This window comes from Astatotilapia calliptera, chromosome 2 (assembly GCF_900246225.1).
Source record: "Astatotilapia calliptera chromosome 2, fAstCal1.2, whole genome shotgun sequence".
NCBI lineage: Eukaryota > Metazoa > Chordata > Actinopteri > Cichliformes > Cichlidae > Astatotilapia > Astatotilapia calliptera.
The window spans coordinates 2,128,880-2,140,514 of NC_039303.1; the positions used below are offsets into that span (position 1 = coordinate 2,128,880).

Sequence of the window (11,635 nt, forward strand, 5' to 3'; positions counted from 1 at the left end):
CACTTTGGGGGTTTTTCTTGTGGTTTTTCTCCAAGACAGGATTTATAATATTCAGTTAGTGTGGCTATTTTGTGCAGGAAGACATAATGAATGCTCAAAGTGATCGTCATGATATCAGATTTAATAACAATCTGTGCCAAGACAAAACCTCCTGTGGCCTCAAACAGATACTGTCGGGTTATAGAAACAGGCACAGAGTCTGTTTCACTGCAGTCAAGCCGGCCCTCACTTTTTGAATGTTGTTCCAGTATTAAACACACACATTTAGTCCGTCACTAATGATATGACTAACAAACTAGTTCATGCATTTATTACTTCCAGGCTGGACGACTGTAATTCATTATTATCAGGAAGTCCTAAAAACTCCCTGAAAAGCCTTCAGCTGATCCAAAATGCTGCAGCAAGAGTCCTGACAGGGACTAGAAAGAGAGAGCAGATTTCTCCTGTTTTGGCTTCCTGTTAAATCCAGAATTCAAAATCCTGCTCCTCACATACAAGGTCTTAAATAATCAGGCCCCATCTTATCTTAATGACCTTGTAGTACCATATCACCCTATTAGAGCACTTGGCTCTCGCTCTGCAGGCCTACTTGTTGTTCCTAGAGTATTTAAAAGTAGAATGGGAGGCAGAGCCTTCAGTTTTCAGGCCCCTCTTCTGTGGAACCAGCTTCCAGTTTGGATTCAGGAGACAGACACTATCTCTACTTTCAAGATTAGGCTTCAAACTTTCCTTTTTGCTAAAGCATATAGTTAGGGCTGGACCAGGTGACCCTGAATCCTCCCTTAGTTATGCTGCAATAGACATAGGCTGCCGGGGATTCCCATGATGCACTGGGTGTTTCTTCTTCACTCACTATGTGCTAATAGACCTCTCTGCACTCAATCACACTTGTTATTAATCTCTGGCTCTCTTCCACAGAAATTTAAAAGAGAAGGAAAATAAGTGTAATGGACTTATTAAGAGGAAAAATCAGAGAACAGTCATGAAGTTTCTTCTACAACATGTGAGTTGGAGCACAAGGTTGTCAAACATCATGTCTAAAAATGGCAGCAAAGTTTCAAACACCTATGCGCTTCTATATCCTGGTAGCCACATTTTGCACTGAGCCACTAATGAGCTGAAGGTAAAAGGAAGATAAACCAAAGTCCTGACACAGACAATAAACCAATAGAAGTTTCTTCATCGTTTATAGATGACGAAGAACACTCATTTTGAACCACCCAAAGTGTGCACACAGTGTAGGAGGCCAGTGTTTCACGAGAACATCCCATACCAGGGAGCGCTGAGTGTTCGGCCACACTTGGGGGTGGCTGTGGTTCAGGAGATCGAAGGTTGGAGGTTTGGTCCCTGCTGCTCTGGTCTACAGTTTGCAGATCAGCTGCTCTCTGATGAATGAGTGTGAATGTTAGATTTGTGTAGAAAAAAGTGTTTGTATGAATGGGTGAATAAGAGATGTTGTGTAGAGAGCTTTGAGTGTAAAAACCTGCCGTGTAAGAGCCAGTTCATTTATTTAAGCTCTGAATGTTTGAGAGGATAATGTTACCATGCTGAACTGTCAACCATCGATTCAAGAAAAATAAAAAATTAAAGGACTTTTAGAAAAGCATTAAAAACACACGACTTCATTTTGGAGTAAAATAAAGTTTGAATGAATCCTGGAGGATTCAGGAGGCCACAGTTTAACACGTGCAGTTGTTGGTTCTGATTCTCATGTTCTTATCTTTTTGAGTTCATCATTCAATTATTCACAGTTTTAAAGGTGTACTTAGGGTTTAAATGATAAATAAAGTCTGGTCAGCGAGTTGGAAATAACACAAAATTCCCTCAAGTGGCTCGTTGCTCACTGCCACAGAAACTTTGTGCTGCAAGATACAAATGTTACAAAAAACGGTTCAACCTGCCAATTAATGAGTTTCCTTTGGCACCCTGAGCTAGTTTGCAATGTGACTGCTGCATGTCAGAGCTTTGTACTGTATGTTTGTTCCACATCACTCAGTGCATTTAGCTCTGACACTGTCCATCAGTTTGAAGATTAAATCAAATCAGTTTGACCGTGTGATAAATCCATCAGCAGCTTTCCGTCAGGATACCAAAGTAAACTCTGTCCTTTACACTGCTGCCACCGTGTGGGTCCAAACTCCTACTCCATTCATTGGAGGTACTGAAATGTTTTGTGTCTTTTTATTTAATAGAAACAAGCTCCTACAAATAATCTTTGATTATTGCAGGCCTCTTTGTTAATGTGCATTGTACCTCTAAGCTCATGAGCCCACAGTTTGAACAGACACCAAATATTTAAATGGTCCAGAAAAGAAAGACTCTGATGCAACTAAGATTTGAATGTGTGGATGAAGCCTCAGTTTAGGATTTGTATGGTATATTATATGATTAACCTGCTGTGGATGGACGATCACGGACGTGCTCTCGAGTGAAGTTTGGCCCATCGTCAGCATCTTTTCCCTGCAGTATGACTGCATTTGTCTCTGCCTCACAGTTTTATTGAGGCGATAAAACATTAATGCTCATCCTGCATCTTTGCTCTGCTAATGTGCTCATAGTATTATAACCATAACCATAGCTAGTCACCAGGTAGTGCACTATTATATGCACTCTGCTCTTTATCCTCACGCCTCCCTGAGCTTGATTCTGTTGAAGGTTTCTTCCTGTCAAAGGGAGTTTTACACACCCCGGGGTCACCGGGTGCTTGTTCACTGCAGGCTGTGTGATTCTTTTGGTTTCTTTCACATATTGTAGGGTCTTGGGGCATGTGCAGTCATGTCAAAGAGAGAAGAAACTCCAGTGCTGTGCATGAACAGGGATGGGTTACTGCTCTCAGCTTCTGTCAGCTGCACTAGCCTCCAGTTTTTGTCCCACCCATGATTTGGAGCAGCTCACCATAACATAGCAGGTTGGCCCCAAACTCTGCCTGCAAGAGTCCTTTTTAAAAAGGAGCTGAGGACTTTTAAATGGAGTTCAAGCACAGGTCAGCGAGGGAAGGCGATCATGCTCAGGCCTAATATGTCCCAAATCCTACTTAGGTGTTTATCAGCCATTATGCCAGGTCAGTCAAACACACGTCCACTAATCCCTCTTACTGGTTCCTGCTTTGGTGCCTACCAACCTGTCAGACCAGCCTGGAAGGAAAGTTTTGCATTTTGAAATAGAATAAATCTTTTCTGCCTGATAGTTTTTCTCATGCAGCCGTACATGAACCAGCTGCATGTCTCCTTCTCACATTCCTCGTCACTCTTGCAGCAGGTAAACATCATCAGCATGTTGCTGCTGCTGCCACCAGTGTGCTTTCCTACTCGTGCAGTATTGACCTGTTGGAATCCCGAGCTGAAGCCTTCACTTTCCACACAATCGAACACACAATCCTCTCGTGCTCTTAGTGCTTCGGTTTTCAAATTCCAACCAGCTCGGCACGGCTTTTATTCAAGTGGTTTCAATCGAGCTTCTCTACTGCAGATGATTGATCAGGTTTGACTAATTAAATATTTATAATGAGACCATAAACATATTTAAAAATGAGATGCGCATTTATTCACACAAAGCTTAGAACTCTATGAATAATAAGATAAACCATGTGTCATAAATCTAACACTTTACAATATGTAGAATAAATACATTTCAAGGGGCAGTTTAACCCAGTTACAGTTTACATTACAATCAATATACAGCCAATATTTAGCAGTAGCGTGTTATAATAGTGTTCAAAACAACTAAAACACTACTTAAGTGCAAACATCAGACAGTTGGCCGTGCTAACAATCAGCAACGTTTTGTTGTGGTTTCTGTCTCTTCCACACACATCCAGGCTGGGAGGAACCACTGGTGTAGTATGCATGCAGTACGTTGTGTGGTGTAGTATGCATGCAGTACGTTGTGTGGTGTAGTATGCATGCAGTACGATGTGTGGTGTAGTATGCATGCAGTACGTTGTGTGGTGTAGTATGCATGCAGTACGTTGTGTGGTGTAGTATGCATGCAGTACGTTGTGTGGTGTAGTATGCATGCAGTACGATGTGTGGTGTAGTATGCATGCAGTACGATGTGTGGTGTAGTATGCATGCAGTACGTTGTGTGGTGTAGTATGCATGCAGTACGTTGTGTGGTGTAGTATGCATGCAGTACGTTGTGTGGTGTAGTATGCATGCAGTACGTTGTGTGGTGTAGTATGCATGCAGTACGATGTGTGGTGTAGTATGCATGCAGTACGATGTGTGGTGTAGTATGCATGCAGTACGTTGTGTGGTGTAGTATGCATGCAGTACGATGTGTGGTGTAGTATGCATGCAGTACGATGTGTGGTGTAGTATGCATGCAGTACGTTGTGTGGTGTAGTATGTAGTAACTGGTATGGTGGAGTTTCCAAAGGAGAAGAGCTCAGTTTTGGTTTGATGTTTGATGTTTTATGAGCACAAACTGGGGAATTTTCAGTTGCACCAAACTGTTCAAACTTTTAATGTCAGTGATGCTTTTCACAGAGTGATTCACGACCGCCATGACTTAGTCCTCCTCCTCAAAAACTCCGATTGATATTCATTATACATGAACATATTTTAAAAAAGGGGTTAAAACAATTGAATTTATTCATTAGGATGAACTTCATGACTTGTCACTATATCTGGTAGTTTTGAGGTAAATTCAGGTGATTAGTTTAGTGTATTTGAGTTCACAGTCTGGTTAATCTCACGCCGTTTACTCTGCTTTTTAAACTGCGTCTTAGTTCGCAGCATCGTTCACTGTAGAATGGACAACACAAAATGTAAGTTGGAGCCCTTCACTTCAGTCTACACTGTTGAGCGTTTTCACATCATAATTCATATTCTGGGAAGGAAGTGTGTCATGGTCATTTTGGGTGTGACCCGGTTGCCTCTTTTGCTTTTGCCCATTTTACTGAGGCCGATGTACATGCCAGGGTACGCAGCTGACTCATAGGCGTTGTAGTTGTTGGCCAGGATATTCTCCTTGAACTTGCATTCATCGTTGTAGTGTCCCTGAGAGGAAGAGGAAGGTGAAACGTTAGAAACACGAAAGATTTTACATGTCAGCACTTAATAAGTGGTGCTAAAGTTTCTACAGTGTCTTTTAATTTGACAAGGCCAAAGCCTATTTACATCTCGTTAGTGATCACGACTGAGTACAACTGGTAGTTTCTCGATGGATCGGTCCCAAGGAACTCGTGACGATCTAAGACGTAAATTTACACGAGTTGGGGAGAGCATCATCAAGATCATTCCAAGATCATCAGCTCAAACATCTGTACATAATACAAGTTTGGATGTGTCACCGCATCACCACACACACTTAGGAAGAAGAGCCAAAGTCAGAATCAGAATCACTCCATAGTGTATTAAGGAGTCACTAAAGTACTTAGAACAAGCTTCAAAGAGCTGCAGACGTCACGTTCCTCAGGTCCACACGAGTTATTATGCCCGATTATTTCCAAGCCGTTCAAAAAATATTCTGAAGACTGATGAAACAAAAGTTTAACTTTTTGGTAGGTTTGCATAAATCTAAAATGAATTGTTTCCCACTCTTTTGTAATAAGAGCACCATACAGCTTCTCTGCTCCTTCAGGACCAGGAGGACTTGCTTATCGATGGAGTCACAAATTCTGTTTTCTGCCAGAAACATGGACAATATCCCCCATCAGTTCAGGGCAGCGTTTCTGCAGAATGACAATAATCTGACACACATCAAGTCCACATCTGAAAGGCTCCAATACATAAAAACAAGTACATTGATATGTAAGTAAAAAAAGGTTTTCGAGTGGTGCAGTCAAAGTCCAGACTGGAATCCAGCTGAGATGCTCCTGCTGGAAAACCCTCCAATGCAACTGAATTCATCCAAACAGTGTAAAACACTGTGAGTTAGTGCAAATGCTGGGTTATAGTTCCAGCTGCCCTCAGTGGCACAAACACTGATGATTAGAACGCTTGTTGTGATCTGATGTCACAATGTCTACATGCACGCCTTCAGCATCGAACAAAAACAGAAACATCTGTTAGACACATGAACCAAATATATTTCTGCATGTGCACCACACACCGAGCAGAAACATGTCCCTGTGAACTGCTGTGTGTTTCCAGATCAGCTGCACCCCACGGTGCCTGTTTCTGTCCTCCGGCATGTGTCAGGTTTCTGCTTCTGCACAGTGTGTGAGCAGCTAGAGCACGTTTATTTCTGATATCAGCCTCACAGCTTATTTATTGACTGAAGCAGCTTTTTGGAGTATTGTTTTCCTGTGCTCGGTTTGTTTTGGAAGTTCAGTCGTATGCACATTAAGACACGACTGTTTAAAGCAATCTTTAGTTGTGCATGCAGGTCTGTATCTGTATAAATGTGTACATATAGGACGACAGCTGGTGATTAGGTGTGTCTAGCTTATGTTTAGCTAATTACTCTTTTACTTCTTATAAATTTGAATAAAACTACTGTCTTAATTTAAAGATTTTAGATTTAACTGAATTTGATATTGCAGATAAATGAATAAGCCTAAGAGCAACTATCACAACCACATTAGGCACAAATAAGACACGCTTTGTTTCAGCATTACGTTCAGCACAATTTAACACAAACTGCATTCTACAAATGTCTTGATGCTCAAGAAGTTTGTAGAACGCATCTCCAAAAGTTGATTCTGTTCATCTGGACGTAGCGTTTTGTGGGAGAAATGTTTCATCATCATCCCGGTGACGTCTTCAGTCTCAGCTGACTGCAGGTTTTAATCTTATAAACAGGACATTTGCATAATGACTGAAACCACTGAAGGAACAATGGGCTGGGAGGTCAGTTCCTTTATCTTAATTATGCGAATTCTCATGACCACTGATCAAAGGTCACTGATCAATGTCCATGAGTCCCATTCACAGAGAGTTGGGGAATGGCTGCAGTCACAGCATTAGGGAAGATGGTGACAGATGTACCCTTATTTACCTGATGTACCTGAGTAAATGTGGTTATCCCAGCTGGACTTTTGTCAGAGCTGGGAAGGCTCCTGAAGAAAGCTCCAGCTGATCCAGGAGAGAAGGACAAGAGAAAACCTGCAGTGATCCCGTACGTGTCAGGAGTATCGGAGCAGCTGAGACGCATTTGTAATAAACACTACATCTCTGTGGCTTTTAAGCCCCAAAACACGCTGCGCCAAAAACTGGTCCCCCCCAAGGATCGGGTCCCCGACACAAACCGAGTAACATAGTGTACGCTGTTAAGTGCAGGATTTATACATCGGGGAAACCAAACAAGCTCTGGCTACAACACAGCAGAGCCACCTCGTCAGGCCAGGACTCTGCAGTCTATGCACACCTACAGGCCAGTGGACACTCTTTCAATGTTGAGGATGTAACATCCTGGACAGGGAGGAACGCTGGTTTGAGGGCGGAGTCAAGGAGGCCATTTACGTGAAAAGGGAAAGACCATCTCTGAATCGATGCTGTGACTGCAGCCATTCCCCAACTCTCTGTGAATGGGACTCATGGACATTGATCAGTGACCTTTGATCAGTGGTCATGAGAATTTGCATAATTAAGATTAAAGAACTGACCTCCCAGCCCATTGTTCCTTCAGTGGTTTCAGTCATTATGCAAATGTCCTGTTTATAAGGTTGAAACCTGCAGTCAGCTGAGACTGAAGACGTCACCGGGATGATGACGAAACGTTTCTGCCACAAAACGCTACGTCCTGATGAACAGATTCAACTTTTGGAGATGCGTTCTACAAACTTCAGTAAATCACAGTTTGTATCATTTGTTTTAATGTACTTTCCCTCAAAACCAACAAATACAAATGCAGATGTATGTGTGCGCGTGTGTGTGTGTGTGTGTGTGTGTGTGTGTTTGTTTGTGTGTGTGTGTGTGTGTGATTACAAGTAAGTGTAGATTGTCTCATTCATAGTCCTGGAGTGGGTTGGCTGGATGTATACCTCATTAGAAGTTGCTCATTTCAAGTTTCATATTTTTAGCTCTATCACTCGGTGGGACAGCTGACCACCATCACTTCCAGCAGTCATTTCATTCTGCCAGTTAAACCATAACTTAAACTATTTATGCCCATTTAAGGCTTAATAGATAACATGAAGACTGTAGCATTTAGCATGATGCCGCTCGTTTCAAAAACATTTCCACTTATTACATTTATTACAAATGTCAGTGAACAGTGGCTGGTGGAGGGTTACAGCATGAACATGTGGGTGTAACGCTTTGGACCAACTCACGGCATGCATCACAAGCCCCCGTGTGCAACAACGGCAGCAGTTAAAGGTTCTTACCGAGCCATAGAGTTTCCCTTTGTCATTCATAGCAACGAAGAGACCGCTTCTCACCCCATAGAGAGTCACCACTCCTCTCTCCACTGGAGAAATTTCTAGCAGGGCTGGAGTGAAACATGAAAAGGACAAGTTGCTAATGCTTAGTAAAGTCAACACTTGCTGCATATCTGCAGAAGATTAGCACAGCTCCTGTATGTTTATGTTTCTTAGTGAAATGGTTCATGTCATATAATGAAACCTGAAAAACCCATAACAACAACATAGAAAACAACGACCATACTTTAATACAATCTTTCTGTTTTAGGGTTGGAGCCCAGCATGTTCTCCACCCTGATGGGTCGACACGGGCCTTCTTTTGAAAGTTTGTGTTTGTGACATATATGAACAATGGCGTTAAAGCAGACACACTTACACTAGGAGTCACGGTCCTGGGTCATGTGAGCCAGTATTCTGAGTTCTTGGTGTTTCTCTTATTCCTCTCAGTCTAGTTTCATTTCAGTTTATCTGGTTACATTCTGTCATGCCTGGGTTACAGTTTTAATTCATGATTTATCAAGCTCCCATTTGTCTCATCCCTGTGTGAAGTTTTCTGTGTTTCTGTCATGTTTCATGTCCAAGTTTTCTTTGTTTGTCCAGTTCGAGTCATGTCTGGGTCTCGTTATGTTTCCTGTTTTATTTTGAAGGATCCTTGTGTTTTTTGTTTATTGTATTTAGCTTCACGGCCCCTGTCCTGTCATTATGTTAGTTGTTGTCAGCTGTTTTCCCCGTGTGATTCTGCTTCCCCTGATGATTTGTGATGTGTACTTAATCCATGTGTTTCTGCTCAGTCGGTGTCAGATCGTCTGTTAACCTCACCACAGTTTTCATAGGTTTACTCCATTGTTTCTCTGTGTTTTCTAGCTTACTCAGTGTTCATAGTTTGTCACAGCTTTTCACTGAGTGTCACAGCCTTTTTGTTAACAGCGTTCATAGCCTCCTTAGTTTCCCTAGTTCCTTGTTTTTCTTCTGCAATCAGCCAATAAAGGCTCGCTTTATTTTTGAAACTACGCTTTGTCTCCACCCTGTCTGCATCTGGGTCTACCTCTTTCCTCACACCAGCGCACCCCGCCGTGACAAAAGGCTCATTCTTATAAAATATTTCTCCATTTCCACGACACAAAAACAAATATGCACTTTGTTATTTTGGTTTGATTATCTGATTTCAGTTTGTTCACATAAACAGCATCTGTGCTGAAGGCCTGTGTTAGCTAAGTGTGTGGAGTACTCTATCACCTCTACAACGTCAGCCTCCATAGCAACTCCAGAGACTCCCAGTGCTATGGAAAATGATGTGGCTGGTCCCAGTGCCTTAGAAGAAGCATCCAGGGGCTGCAGGCCTGTAGCACTGACCTCTCATATCATGAAGGCTAAGGAGACACGTCATAAACACCATCTCCTGCATGTGTTTATATGTCACTGCTATACGTATAGACATGTACATTCATCTTCTCTCCTGTGTAGTTTGTATTTTTCCATGTTGCTGCAAGTTTTAGATCATTTATTTTCTCGTATGATTCACCTGAAGTATCCTGCTGTGTTTTCCTTCTTTTGGATTCTGTGTGTCGTCACCAGAAGAACTCCTCACATCAATCAGACAAACAACAAACACAAAACCTCTGAGCCTAAAAAGGTGGTCAGATGAGAAAGCTTATAATGCACAAACACATTAGTGCAGTCATTACTGAGTCTGTGCCCCATAATTCCAACCATTTTTTATGATAATTCATTCATTCAACCTGTAACTGTGTTCCAAACAGCAGCGTCAACCTAGCAGGAAGATCACTTTGCTTTTGAGATCAGATACGTTTTATAAATATCTATTTACACACAGTTTACTGCAAAGATCATATTTGAATTCAAAACTAATTATAAGCCTGGTTTATAAATGGGGCTGTGGGGATGATATAAGTGGAGACTGGGTTAAAGGTTCTGCTCTGTTCTGGGAGGCAACATCTGGAGGCCAGTGAACAAACTGGTGCTTATAAAGAACTTTTCTACTTTAACTGAAAGCTTAAAGTGCTTTTCACTGCACGCATTAACACAGGCATTAATGTATTATTCACACACATACACAGATTCATTTTGGGGTTCAGTATTTTGTTAAAGGACACTTTCGCATGTGTCGCTCTGCCTCCTGAACTCCAACTCAGTCGCTCTAAAGTGTTCTGGGAACATTTGAACATGAAATCACGTCGACTTCTGGGTTCGTGTCATATTTCTTCAGCCGATGTGCTGATCTGACTGACAGACTGACAAACAATTTCCTCATTATTGGAGAATAATTTACAAACATTTATTAAATAACACGTGTCAGTGATTCCAATGATTTTCTTACAGACAACATAATTAGACTTTTTGCAGAAAACCCGCCCCCTGCTGGCCATTGTTTTCAAGTTTATTGCAAACCTGACTTTATTTTTCTGAGTGTCAGCAGGAATTCTTTTTTTTTAAAGCTATTTATTAACATAACAACAAAGAATATAATAAGAATATAATAATGTACAGTATGTTTGCATGCAACAAGCAGTCTCCTCAATCCACGCAGAAATCACTCGACCAAACTTTGAGATAGTTGTGTCTTTATATTTGTTCTTATCATAGCAACAAATGATAAAGGTGATGAATCAGGGAAAGGAAAAATTACTTACTGTATCTGTTTTCATTGTGCACGCCCGTGATCTTCCCATTGGGTAAGACCTGAATGTGGAAACCAATGCCCACGTTACAGTAAAGCCTTCTCAGTCTCTTTATGCCCAGCAGGTATTCTCCGTCTTTCGCTGTCACTTCCCTCTTGTCCCAGATGTTGCTGCTGGGTGAAACCAGTGATCCGGCGCTTCGTACCGTTTGTCTCGTCCGGCTGATAACTGGAAGCGGAGCAGAGGCGCTGCACAGGAGGATCCCATACAGAAGAAGCGGGAGCTTGGACCTTGGTGATGACATACTCTACCTACCAGTCATAGAAGTACACAACGATTGTGTTGTGCTTATCCAACTGAATGTTTAGTTAGTATGAATAAAACCTGGTAATAAAATCTTCAGTGATCAGAGAATTATCCTAAAGACAATAACTTAGCTCCTGCACTCTCTAAAGCCCGGTAAACATTTTCAGTGTGCATATTTAGACATCTTGAAACACCTCAAAACCCAGCGGGGGTCCAGTTTGCAATGTTTCGCGTTTCCAAATTTTGCTTTGTCCTCAGGTAGAGTCAGCAGACAGAGAACACACTTATATGTGGCCCGTATTACATCACGCACCACCTGCTGTCATATTTGCCTGTGAGTCATAGATGCCGTAGAAGAACACAAACTGGGATATCAATAAAA

General features: G+C 41.8%; 1 protein-coding gene across 1 annotated transcript; it reads right to left on the reverse strand.

Annotated features, from left to right (window-relative positions):
• Positions 1–3,845: 3,845 nt before the first annotated feature.
• On the reverse strand, positions 3,846–11,251 carry LOC113009440 (fibroblast growth factor 4-like). Its single transcript, XM_026147720.1, has 3 exons — positions 10,960–11,251; positions 8,273–8,376; positions 3,846–5,000 (listed from the first exon to the last, which is right to left on the reverse strand). Exons 1-3 carry the CDS (start codon positions 11,249–11,251, stop codon positions 4,824–4,826), a joined length of 573 nt encoding a protein of 190 aa, XP_026003505.1. The 3' UTR covers positions 3,846–4,823.
• Between the last annotated feature and the right edge of the window lie 384 nt (positions 11,252–11,635).

Excerpts from the sequence above, each read along its gene's own strand:
- LOC113009440 (XM_026147720.1), bottom strand. The coding sequence starts at position 11,251 with ATGTCATCACCAAGGTCCAAGCTCCCGCTTCTTCTGTATGGGATCCTC. Across the intron at positions 8,377-10,959 it reads GCACAATGAAAACAGATACA|CCCTGCTAGAAATTTCTCCA; the intron begins GTAAGTAATTTT and ends GTTTCACTCCAG. Across the intron at positions 5,001-8,272 it reads AAGGGAAACTCTATGGCTCG|GGACACTACAACGATGAATG; the intron begins GTAAGAACCTTT and ends TCTTCCTCTCAG.